Source organism: Falco peregrinus, chromosome 3 (assembly GCF_023634155.1).
Source record: "Falco peregrinus isolate bFalPer1 chromosome 3, bFalPer1.pri, whole genome shotgun sequence".
In the NCBI taxonomy this organism is placed as follows: domain Eukaryota; kingdom Metazoa; phylum Chordata; class Aves; order Falconiformes; family Falconidae; genus Falco; species Falco peregrinus.
The window spans coordinates 81,263,056-81,276,318 of NC_073723.1; the positions used below are offsets into that span (position 1 = coordinate 81,263,056).

Genomic DNA, 13,263 nt, shown 5'->3' on the forward strand with positions numbered 1-13,263 from the left:
CTGCTTGCCTCCCTGGACTGCTTTGTGGCTTGGTCAATCTGTGTTTGTAAGAGGCTTTCACTACATCAAATGAAAAGCCATAACAAAATGTGGAATGCTATTCTCCAAGGTCAATACTGAGTCAATTTTTCCAGTCACTTACTAGACAAGCCGAAGAATTAGCAACAAATACATACATGAGTATAAAAGGTAGTTTGGAACTGGATTATTTTAAAAAGTATTACCAGTTCACTAGGGTAAAGGTGGTGACATTTCACAGCAGACATGGAGGGATGAAGTGAACTTGGGGATTTAACAAACTGTTTAAAACAAAACTAATAATAAGTGTTTTATCTACTAGTTCTCCTTACAAGAAGTAAATAAACGTAGGTTTTAGTCCATCATCTCCACAGTATCTGCAGTACAACAGAAAGGTAAACTGTAAACTTTTTGATTTGTTAGTGGTATATTCTGACTAGCTAATTACAAGTACTGTCATTTAGCATGCTGCCAAATATCCTGCTAGGTATTTAGGGGTCCTGTTGACACTGATGATGGTGAAATTTGTAGCAAACATACAGGACGGCTAAGATACAGCTTTTTCAATAACATTAGAATGATTGAAGGCTTTGGCTGTTGTGATAAAGTAATGTGAACATTTTTTTCTTTGGCTTCCAGGTCTTGTAACAGATTATCGGGTAAGTACAGCATCAAAGCAATAATTAATACTATTACTTGAATATATTGATATTTTCAGGACTTCTTTTTTCCATTTAATGCTGTAAACCTCAAAACCTTATGTTTCTTTACAGGAAGAATGCAGTTTGCTAAATTTTTAACATTCCCCAAGCTGAAACTGTAAACTTTTATTTTTTGGGGGAAAAAAAAAAAAAGTTTAAAGGCAGAAATAGCCTTGCATGTACAGTATCTCAGGGGTTAGGCAGTAGAAAGAGATATCCTAAAAGGTTTTTTTCCCTTTAACGTAGTGAACAATACTTTAAAAAATAATAATGCATGTGTTTTAGTCTTTAACCAGCTTTAACCAATAGAAACACTGTTCTTTTGAAATGGCAAATGGCCTTGCCATTGTAGACACTAGCCCCACAACTGTAAAGAAGCCAATGTACATGAGTTTCTAAGAGTTATTTTTCTAGAGCTTTCAAGGAGAATTCAGGATGCAAAAAGAAAATTTAATTTGCCCTGTGACACTTCCATTCTGACACCAACCTCCTTTTCCAATTTTAATTTGAAAACTTTAAGTATTAAACAGTCACACCAGGAATAGACATGCCTATTATTATCTGATCCACCTTTAGCAACTTCCTGTAGGATGTGGCAATGTTGTATGCTTCAAAATCATTGCAGAATGTACAGTTTCTGCAATACCACTGCAGTGGTGACTTCTAACAGGGGTACCCGCCCTTCTCCCTGGCTTGCAGCACTGGCAAATCCCCCTGGGTAGGAGATTCCGCTCCCTGAAGCTGTGGTTTGTGCTGAGGATGTATGGGGTCACAGGACTGCAGGAGCACATCCGCAAGGTAACTGGTATTTGCTTTCTTGGGTAACCTGTGGTGGGGTGGCAAGGGAAAATGAGCTGGCTACCTATCTACTTTCCATGACTTCTGTACACATCAGAAAGCAAAGGCAACAGCTTTTAGACAGCTCAGTTCAATAGGGGTGCTGCTTGTTTGCCCCATGTAGTGTCACAATTTCACATCATGGCAGGATCAAAACGCATTTCTTTTGTGTTTGTCTTTAGGGAAGACAAGTCTAGGGATTTGGAATTTCTACAATGTGGGATCATAGTTCCCTCCCAAATTAAGCCAGAGCACATCCATGGTTTTATTGTGGAAAAACATGTTTATTCATTATTTTATTAATTTACGTGCATTGATAGCATGTTTAGATTATGATTAAGGGATACATTATTGGGCATGTCCACCTCTGCTGCTGCTTTGCTTCCTGTTTAAAATACATCTTTTTTTAAAAAAAGAGTATGTACAATTTACAGTTTGTTAACATTGTTATTAAGTACCAAGTTTATTCTTGATGTAAAAAGAAGGGTGTTTTTATCACAAAACCCACATCTGGCACCAGTCTAAATTATATATATGCTGCCTCTGTAGCAGTAAAGTCAAATTCAAGCATACCTTTCATCTTTATGATGTTTAGGGAAACCTCTTGTGAGGGGACAGCAATGACTTAGCTCTAAATATTTACAAAATACCAAACTCCCTGCAGACACACATTCCTTTCTATTGTGGTACTAAACAGATTCATTCCCAAGAAAGGCTATTTCCACTGTTGTAAAGTCACTGCGTGTGGAAGTCTCTTTTGATTTGGAATGGTTCTGGGATATAGGGTGTCCTCTTTGCTTCCCATTTTTATCACACTATAATTTTCAACTGACTCTACAAATGTCAAAATTAGATTTTTATCCTTAATGAGGCTTTCAGAAATAAATTTTAACAACAGTGGCCATCATGATGTTCTGTCATCCTTGTGGCAATCTGATACATATCCTTGTGATGAAAAATTGATAAAAGGTTTGTTACCACTTTGCTAGACTACCATTAGTTTCTAGTGGGATTCTCTCTCAGGTTAGATTTCTGGAGACTGCAATTATTTCAATATGATACCAAATTTTTAAGTAGGACTAAATCTCTCACTGGGAAGATAGAGAGTTGGAAGCCTCATATCAAGTATACGGCCTTTTATCAGGCTGGTTTCCACAGGTCAGTATTTACATTCAAGTTCCCTCTTTCCCTGTCTCCCAGACATTTCCCTGACTGTCCAGCCAAAAAGTGCTTCTCTTCCTATAATCATAGCTGAAGACCAGGTTGTTATATCTTCCGTGACAATACAGTTCAGGAAGGCTAAGCAAAGATACTGACTCCAGTGTAAAACCCTAATATGTTCCCTTATTTGTAAAGGTGATTCAGACCGCTCTATTTCCAAGGGCTTGTTAAATTGAGAATGTATGTTTAATGTTTCAGTAAGGACTAAATTGTTCCCTGGTATACAGAGAAAAATTAGCCATCACCTTGTGTTTGCAACTCTGAAAGGGGAAGAGGGAAAACTGTGTGCAGAATTTGGCTCACTGTATCTGTCAAACTGTAACTATTAAGTCAGTTCCTCCTCCCCAACCCCACCCACTTGTCCCACCCTGGATAGATGCTGATGAAATTTAGTGGGTTTCAAAGCAGCTTGAAAAAAAAAAAAAAGAACTAATTTCTATCTCCAGCAACTCTCTGTTGGACTTAAATTTCAAAAAATAATTGCATTTCATTTGCTCCCTCCTCTAGGAGAATTTAAGATCTTTCTTGCGAGTTTGCAGACGTGTTGGTGAAGTTATATCAGTAGCTGCAAAACAACAATTATAAATGTGTTTTGTAACTTGCACATTTTCTTCTCTTCTCAGGAATTACAGTGGGTTCCAGGTATATTGTGATGACTTTTCTTTTGGTAGTGTAGTAATGAAGTATGTAAACCAGCCTGACACTGGTTTATATTTTCAAACCTATAGACGAGTTTCCAAATGAAAAGTAATTTGGAATTTAGCTTCATTTGTTAACTTCACTTGAACATTACTTATCCCAGTACTTGGCCTTGAGAAGTTGCTTTCTTTTAAACATGTAGAGTCTTGTAAATAACAGCTTTTATATTCCTGTTGCTGGCAAAGGCAGTCCTTGAAGAGAAGAACTGGCATGTGTCTTGTGTACTTGGGACTTCTAGCTGGGTTTTAAGGGAAGCAGGATTAATCCTGAAGCTGCATTTATTACAGTGGGTGATAGAATGCACATAGTTAGAATGAGAGGAGACCTAGGAATAGTGGCAGGGGCAGGTATTGTAACCTTCAAGTGCAGAGCATTGTGGCTGGAGCTGGGGAAGTGGGAAGAAGGGCTCGCTCTGTTGTGTTATTAAGGAATTGCCCCAGGGAAAGGGCCACAGAGTCAGGCAGAAGAGCAGAAGTTTGAAAAAGCTCCTTGGACTGGAACCTGGGAAGGGGATACCGACATTGGGATGTAGCATGCAGTCATACAGTACATAGTTTTCATACGTCGTTATTTGTGTGTAGGGCACATCACTCCTGTTCTGCTATACGATAGCAGCTACGGGATGCCTGTTCAGGTGCAGGGCTGGGCCTTATTGAGAGATTTGGGACCTAGGGTTTAAACTCCTTTCTGAATTTATAAAAATCCCAATATAGATGCTGTGATTACCTAGGGGAAAAAAACCACCAAAACCACTTCATCTTCTAGGTCACAGAAAACTGTAGGAAGATTTATCCAGTGTTTACAGGCTTATAGTTAGGCTTCTCTTGAGCAGCCAGGTGTTATTTATAAAATGATTTGAGATTTTCAATACTGATGAGCTTCTGACATGATATAGAGTGAAAAAACACTGCATGTCCCTAAGAAGACACCCTATCTGCTGTATGATTAGCAAGCTTCTATGTGGAAGACCAAAGATATCTGCAACTGTCTCTTCAAAAAATTTTCTTTTTTTTTCTGGATGTAAACTGCCAGAAAACCTGATTTGTCTCTTTCTTTCTTTTTTGTTCCCCCCCGCCCCTCCCTCCCCCCCCCCTTTATTAGTGTGTTTTAAGGAAAAGATGTTTGTTATGTTTGCAGCCTAAAGGTTTGCATCAAAATAGCTACATAACCACTGCAACCTGGCATCTTTTTATACTGCGGAAGGCATTTAGGAACTAAAATATTCCTGAGAGATGAGGATGTGTGACTTGGATTTAGACAGAGTAACTTTTTTTGTTTTCCAAACCTTCCAGTTATGCACTCTTTTCCCACATAACATGTAATATTAACCTATTGCAAAGTATAGGTTTTAAAGCAGTGGTAAAGGGGAGGACAGTCATCTCTTAAGGATTTGGGGAGAGAAAAATACTGCAAAGCTGCAGAGGAGATGTACAAAGAAGGAAAATCAACAACAGTAATAGTCTTCTGGACTGATTCCAAACACTCAGAGTCAGTATAAAAGTGAAACCCAAGTGGCCTGTTTGTAAATGGTGCATTTGCAAACTGCTTGACCATCTATTACTCCTTTGTTGGTTTAAGTCCTCTCAAAGATCTCAAAGTCATTTGAGAAATTTAGCAATGAATGGTTTTGTATGTGAACCCCATGAACATTCTGACCCAGATGAATCCTCCGTAGGACATGAAGAAATCAGTGTACGTGTCTTTTTTTCTTCACCAAGGATAATGTATTCCATTAAAAATTAACAGCAGAGACTAAGAAACTGGAACTGCACAGAACAGCAATGCCAGAGATAGCATTTCAGCTGGGGAGTGGTACACATCAGAAAGCAAAGGCAACAGCTTTTAGACAGCTCAGTTCAGTAGGGGTGCTGCTTGTTTGCCCCATGTAGTGTCACAATTTCACATCATGGCAGGATCAAAACGCATTTCTTTTGTGTTTGTCTTTAGGGAAGACAAGTCTAGGGATTTGGAATTTCTACAATGTGGGATCATAGTTCCCTCCCAAATTAAGCCAGAGCACATCCATGGTTTTATTGTGGAAAAACATGTTTATTCATTATTTTATTAATTTACGTGCATTGATAGCATGTTTAGATTATGATTAAGGGATACATTATTGGGCATGTCCACCTCTGCTGCTGCTTTGCTTCCTGTTTAAAATACATCTTTTTTTAAAAAAAGAGTATGTACAATTTACAGTTTGTTAACATTGTTATTAAGTACCAAGTTTATTCTTGATGTAAAAAGAAGGGTGTTTTTATCACAAAACCCACATCTGGCACCAGTCTAAATTATATATATGCTGCCTCTGTAGCAGTAAAGTCAAATTCAAGCATACCTTTCATCTTTATGATGTTTAGGGAAACCTCTTGTGAGGGGACAGCAATGACTTAGCTCTAAATATTTACAAAATACCAAACTCCCTGCAGACACACATTCCTTTCTATTGTGGTACTAAACAGATTCATTCCCAAGAAAGGCTATTTCCACTGTTGTAAAGTCACTGCGTGTGGAAGTCTCTTTTGATTTGGAATGGTTCTCCCTCCTCTAGGAGAATTTAAGATCTTTCTTGCGAGTTTGCAGACATGTTGGTGAAGTTATATCAGTAGCTGCAAAACAGCAATTATAAATGTGTCCAAGTGGCCGTTGAGGACTCTTTTGACAGCATTTTCATTGAGTGTAGTGGGATGAGAGCTACAACAGGCAGAATGGTGAAATCTATAGAGGGAAAAGCATGAAGTGACCAAGGCTAGGCAGGTATGCTTATTTGCATAATACACATTAATGTACTCTGATCCTTCAGACAAGCTCCCTTCAATCACAAACTATTTCAGTTCTTGAAGGCTTTGCCCCAAAATCAAAATTCAGTTTAAACACCTCAATGCAGAAGCATTTATTTTTATATACACACATATACACACAGAAATACAGATTTTTTTGTAATAGGGACCATATCTTAATGCCTTGCAAGCTTACTGCTCTTATTAGTGATAATGTAAGACATTTCCCTTAATCCTGAATAACCAAATGAATTAGATCCCTTTCTTTCTTTTTTCCCTTCTCACTGCAGAAGAGACATGGTTATTTACCTGAGAGAGATAGTTATACACAAAAATTCCTTATAAGCTTTTTTTCTTCAATCTGCTAAATTTCACTGTGAAGAGAAGGGCAGGTATTCTGTTCCTATACACCAAGACTTCTCAGGCCACTAATGCAGTCTAAGTGATTCCACTTTGGGAACCCATGTGGTAAAGGGATTGTCCAAACGATATGCCTAGAAACAGTGTGTGGGTTGCTTTGTGTACATCCACTTTTTTTGTTCAATTATGTAACAGCATTAAATAAAATAATTTTAAAAGGTTAAACGATATTTGAGTGTCAACTTTAAGTTAATGGTGCTAGGGACACAGCATGACACAAATGTCAAAATCAAAAGCATTTGGAGGGTTAAAATATCCATAGAATAGGCTTAGTTATGTACACATTCAGCAGAACACTGAGAACAGCCTTTCAGTTTTTACCTCTTCTTCTTTCCTGTCCTTAGTTTCAGTGCCCACAGTTCTCCAAATGGGGCTTTATTTTCACAGATTACCTGCCTGTCTTGAAAAATTGAAGCACTAAAGCCATGCTTTCCTCCTCTAAGTTATTGCCATGCTCACATCCAGAGCGTGGGTACAGCCTTTGGACTCTCGGAGGCAGGTGTGATGCCTAAAAGCCCTTTAGTTTTACAGAATTTGTACTTCCAGGCTTGAAAGTCTTTAACTGTATTGGGTTTAGTTATGTTTGGTTGCCACAATCTTTGTAAAAGCAGTTCAGGATGATATCTTATGGCTCAAAGGTGGAGGGTCTTGGGTAATTGCGTTAAGCAAAGCTATACAGGTGCAATTCCAGTTGAAGCGCCACTTCTCTCCTTCCAGTTGTGTAAAATCTAAAACACTTGGTGCCACCGAGTGGCTTTACAAATTATTGCTACTTGTTAGGACACTGGATACAAGTCCTTTTATACAGACATGAATATAAAACACTTCCAGAAGTCTGTGTTTTACTGAATATTCTGTATTTTCCCTTGCTCTTATTTCTTTCAAATCCCTGAAAAATCCTTTAGTGCAAAAAGTGGACATAAATACCGGCTATAGAACGTACAACATGGGTCTGGAGTTTTCCTGTATAAACCACTTGCATTAAGCCAAATCTTAAATGTTTTTTTAAATTCAGTTGCTACTCAGGTAAATTTTGGTTAAATTCAGTTGGTGATTACATTCAGCTGAACAGTTGTGAAATTCTTATCTCATTGAACATTTTTTTTTAACATTTCTTTTTTTGATGGCTTTGATTTCCAAGATGTAGTATATGCAGTGTGAAATTTTGTGGAGCTGTGTACAAGATATCAGATTGGTTAAGACTACAGAACATGAGGAGAGGAGAAAGCAGTAAAAGACCATTACAACACGCATGCGTATTTCACGTATGTTTTCCATGCACTCATACATACAAGTATCTGTATGTATACGTATACTTCTGGTGAGTTTTCATAGCTATAAACTCATGCTGTTTATATTAGCAGAACATGCAAATGCCTTGGAAAGGACTGGATTTTATTGGTCTCATTCCTGACTCAAAGAGTTTTCAGTCTAATTTTAGAGGGAGACGATAAATGGATGTAACAAACAGCAGAGAGGAAGTGGTAACAAGACTGGCTGGTTGCATAGGGTACCAATACGCCCAATATGAAGGTTTTGAAGCAATGTTTTGATTCAATATAAACAACGTTTGTCTATTTTAAGAAATAAACAAACATCAGAAAGCTATGATTAAGATTGCAAAATGTGTTGGGGTTTTTTTGTTTGTTTGGGTTTTTTTTCTTCTTTTCTGTAATTTCTGTCTTGCCTTCTTCTTGCCCATTTGGAAAGTTCCTGTGAGATGAAACATTCCACATCTAACCCTGGCCCATAGTGAAATATTTCTCTTTTTTTTGTTTTTGTTATCTGCCCTTGAACTTGCAAAAAAGGTGAAGTGCAAAAGCAGGAAAATACATGGGCTTAGTTGTTTATTTTTGTAAAATTATATGCATTCATAAATATATAAAAGCTAAGGAACTTAAAAACATTATTTTAGATGTTGCTAATAATTTTTGCTTTTATATATGTGTGCATATATATATATATATATATACTGTCTGTTGCATGAAGACAAACTGTAATTCTAATAGCTGGTTGCTGTTGTAATCTTTTATATATGTGTGTGTAGGGGGGTGGGGTTTGGTGGGTTTTTTTTAGGGTAGTGAGCACTAAACTGATGCTAGCCAGTGAGAAGGGGACTGCATAAGGTACTGCAGGTACCTGATGAGGATATGCGCTCTTTTTTTCCAAGTACTTTTGAATTAATTTTCTGTTTGGAAGAAAGTGAAACATGGTATGAGTGTGCAAGCATCACTGACTGAGGTTAAGACCTCCCAGCTCATTGTTAGTATGCCTGTTGGTATTATTCCTGTTTGATTTTGGAAGAGCACTGGTTTCCCGTGCTTCAAAATAACTGCTTTGGCTTGGTGTCCAATGTCACTCTTTTTTCGTCAGTAACTTCTAAACAGGTTGGTTGAGATTTGCTATCCATTTTCTGGGTTATGCTGCCATCATCTTTCTTTTCAGCTGAACCTGAGCGTCCAGGTCAGAGGAGTGAGCAAGTTCTCCCCTTCTCATATTAAATGAACTATTCAAAAAAGTCTGTCTTTCCAGCTTATTTTGCACTGGAATTGCAGTAATTTTCTCTTTATATCTGTGCACCTCCCCCTTTCTCCATAATAACTTTTGGACTCTGTAGCCATTCCCAGCCAAAATTGACAGTGGTAGAAAACCTAAAGAAGAATTATTACAGTTATTTACTATTAATATGTATCATATAAAACTGCTGAAATGTTTAATTAAAAAACAGACTAGCATTGCCTAAGATAGGCTGAGCTACCAATATAGCAATGGCTCAATACAGTCACTGGAAGTCATAAACGGGATGTAAGTTAACATAAACAGATGACAATATGTGAGTATTATCACATATCAGAAGCAGGAACAGAGAAAGGTTAGGGATGGAAACGATTTAGCACATATTTTCTCTTGAATCAAATGTATACAACATGGATACGATCTCTCTCTTCTCAGCATGTCAGGCTGTCGCATCAGTTTGAACATTTAGTCCTTCAGGATGGAAGATTTGAGATCTGTGCTGAAGTTGTCTTGGGACTAGTCTGTTTTCGACTGAAGGTAAGGCAGCTAAGACATCCTATTTCCTCTGTCATGTTTTACAGCTATACAATAACCTGCAATCAAATATAGTTTTCATAGTTAATATATTTAATTGTTTTTTAGGGAAAGTAAAGGGAGTTCATGTAGATCAAAGCAGATTAAAGAAAGAAACTTAAGAAAAAATTGTTAAAAATTAATCAAATGCTTAAGAAAAATTCAGGCATATGAGGGTATAGAAATACATAGTCAAGGCAAACAAATGGTCTACCTAGTCATACAAAATGACTGTTCTGTGCTTGATAGGCTTTGATGAAGATGATTGTTTTAATATATTTCACTAGACATTTGTATATGATGTGTAAGTGTATGTGTGTGCATTAGATCTTTTGTGTCAGGTTAATTTTATGTGTGTATATTTAATAACCAATTATATATATATAATTACTATCATGAATGAAGATTAGGATAAAAATTTTGTTGTTTTATTTAAAGAATACATTTTCATTTATAAAACCCTACAGTCAGACTAGACAAATTGGAGCAAGATATGAGTAAGAACAGGTTGCATGGGAGGCCAGCTTCCCAACCACCCTTGGCCCTGGGCTGCCTTTTTTTTTGCTGAACATGATTCTTTTGCCTCTGTTGGCCTTTCATTTTCCCAAAATCTCTTTAAGTGCCCAGTTCACTGACAAAGAGACCTTGCACAACAGAACTAGAAAACTCACTCTGCACTCAGAGCATAACAGCTGCAGTAGTTGAGAGGGCTCCCTTGTTTAATTAGACATTAGAAGGGGATCAGTGTCTTATTTTAGGTAAAGAACTCATTTAATAGAGGAACTTGCAACTAAAGCCTCTGTAAAGAACTGGATTGTGATACTGAATCCATATATCAAGCAATAATTAATAACAGCACTGTTTTTTTCTAGCTCACATGATACCTAAATGAGCTTTTAGCTTTTCTGAAGGCTCACAAGCACATCTTGGCTCCTTCAGAGTAATGTGGTATTACTACTTTTCACAAATTCTTATTTCAGTCATTCAGTTGCCCCAGTTACCTGAGTTTGATGCAATTGGCTGAAAGGGGGTAATGAATCTTTAAAAATAAGGCAATGGTGAATTCATCTGGAATAGGAAAATGGTTTTGTTTGAATTTATGTTGTTTAAAATAAAAGAAAAAAAATCTGTTGCTAAGGGATTAGACAGATTACAGAATATGAAGTTTTCCCAGTAAGTGGAACCATGAATGTATTTTCTTTCCTAATAAGAAATTTTAAAATATTTTGAGGAATAGGTTCTATGGCTTTTATTGCTCAATAACAGGATGTTGGTTGTAGTCTGCTGTCTCATATGGAACAAGCAAACAGTAGTTTTGCAGATCCTGAGACAGCTGTTAGTGCTCTACATTTACTATAAAGGAACAGTTCTGGCGAAATAGAGCATAGCAACACAGGAATTGTCACTTTTGATCAGACCAGTAGTTTATCTACAGCTGTTCTTCTGTCACTGACAATCCAGAGGAGGAAATCAGATCTACATGGAAAGACAATTTTTCAGTAGAAGGTAAATATTGGACACCTAGCTAAAAAACTTCTGGACAAGTTGTACACTAAAGGCATGATTCTGCTTAAAAGCAATATTGAAACAGCAGTGTTTTCATCGTTTGCCTTCCCACTCAAAAAAAAAAAAAAAAAAGAAAGAAAAAACAAAAAGAAAACCCCCAACTAACAAGCTTTTAAATTGAGAGCATTTTGTAGTTATTTTTGCAGCTTTATTTCCTTTTTAAATCACTCTTTCAAAAATCTTCCTGTGATTTCTGCAATTCATATTAAAATGCATCTTAGAAGTAGGATACTTGTAACATTTATGTAGTTACAGTAGGACTAAAGGGACTTAGTACTACAGGGGACTTGAGCTGTGATGCTGCACAGCTGTAAGAGTACGACATTTTTCCTTTGCTCTTGAGAAATCCTTTTTAATTTTTTTGCTTAGCTGTAACTTTTAATTATTTGCCTTTCACACCGTTGAGCAGAGGGACTAATAATGTACGACTTTCATATTATAACTATTTCATCAAAGGTATCATGCCAAAGGGTTAATTTCTGGCCTCCTTGTCATGTCTGCAGATGAATACAAGTCAAGCTAGTCATTCCTCCAAGGGGGTGAGAATACTGTTTTATTGAAGCTGATGGACTCAATCGGAGCTGGCTTCTCAAAGCTCTAGGACAGGATTAGTCACTACTAACTTCAATTTGACATGACACTCAAGTGTCACAACAGCCCCTAGGTACAGCTATAAGAGCAGAACAGAAGATATATAAATCTTTCTCTTTCCTCCGCTCACCCCTGCCAAGGGCATTAACTTAACATCATATAACTGCTTGTATTGCCTAAAATTTAATGCTGTGCATTTCATATTAAAGACAAGTATCATAATTTTAATGATGCGTTACTGTTGATAAGAAAGCAGGATATCACTGTCAACAGTGACTGACCTGTAATGGGTGGGGACTTGCAAAACACCAAAGTTGGTCCTTTTCTTAGTTAGGATCAATCAAGTTGCATAAATATCTCCTAGAAGACTAAGGCTAAGCCATGAATTTCAGGCTCTCATCCAAATTTCCTAACAACCTGTGCTAAGTCAGAACAAGGTTTTTATCTGGGTTCAGCTCTAACTCTTACACGATCAAATACCATGGGAATAATACATTTATCCTCAGTGCCAGTGGGAAACTGTGTCTCCCTTCTGCTTTGTTTTTATATGGAAAAGGCTAAGCAGGCAAGTCACAACTTGCAGATTTGAGAGAATGTTTTCTCATACGGATGTTTTCAAGACCAGTGCGTTACAGTAACAAACCCGCTGCTGAACAGATGGATTTGTCCATTTGTGATTCTTTTACCAGTCAGTGTTCAGGAAGGGAGCACTGCAGTAAAAACACAGATGCTCCTAGCATCTCTCACAATTCTGTGTTACCAGCAGTGTAATAGAAAGAGTGAAGGCTGTACAATAGCTTAGATACTTCCCCAAAGAATAAAATTATAGCACTCAAGGTCAACTTGGTATATCCTAAGCTATTACAGGAAAATTCCCAGCAAAGCTGAAGTCATCTCTCGGTCTGCTGATACAAAAGTTAGACAGGCAACTTCCTTTAATTTGGGTAACAAGGACTGTCAAAGATATGCAGCTAGCACTTCATCCTGTGTGGCTAAATCAGACAAAAATCACAAGATTTCTGGGATACCTTCTTTCACTGTTTTCATTTAAAGCAATTTACTACTGTTTTTGAAAATTTGATGAATTTTGTTTTATTCACAAATGCTGATGGACGTGAACTAGGAAAACCATTGATTCAACATTTGCTGAACTTGCAAAAGAACCAGTACTCCTCTGTACAGTCCTATTTCTTTTGAGATTTGATATTAAAAGCCTACAGCTGCTCTACGGAAAATCCTCACATTCACTATTTGAGCACAAGGAGAATGAAGTACACTAGAAGGAGATGAGATTCAATACTGTGTGCATGCAGACTCCTTCTGACCTTCTGCAAGATATT

At 37.3% G+C, this 13,263-nt stretch overlaps 1 protein-coding gene across 2 annotated transcripts in view; it reads left to right on the forward strand.

Annotated features, from left to right (window-relative positions):
* The window catches only part of DDC (dopa decarboxylase), a 77,234-nt gene that overhangs the window by 58,901 nt on the left and 5,070 nt on the right, over positions 1–13,263 (forward strand). For both annotated transcript variants that reach the window (XM_027783838.2, XM_005235410.4), the window contains exons 11-13: positions 658–677; positions 1,419–1,517; positions 9,629–9,730. In XM_027783838.2, coding sequence (XP_027639639.1) covers positions 658–677; positions 1,419–1,517; positions 9,629–9,730 — 221 coding nt within the window. The remainder of the gene's footprint in view (positions 1–657; positions 678–1,418; positions 1,518–9,628; positions 9,731–13,263) is intronic.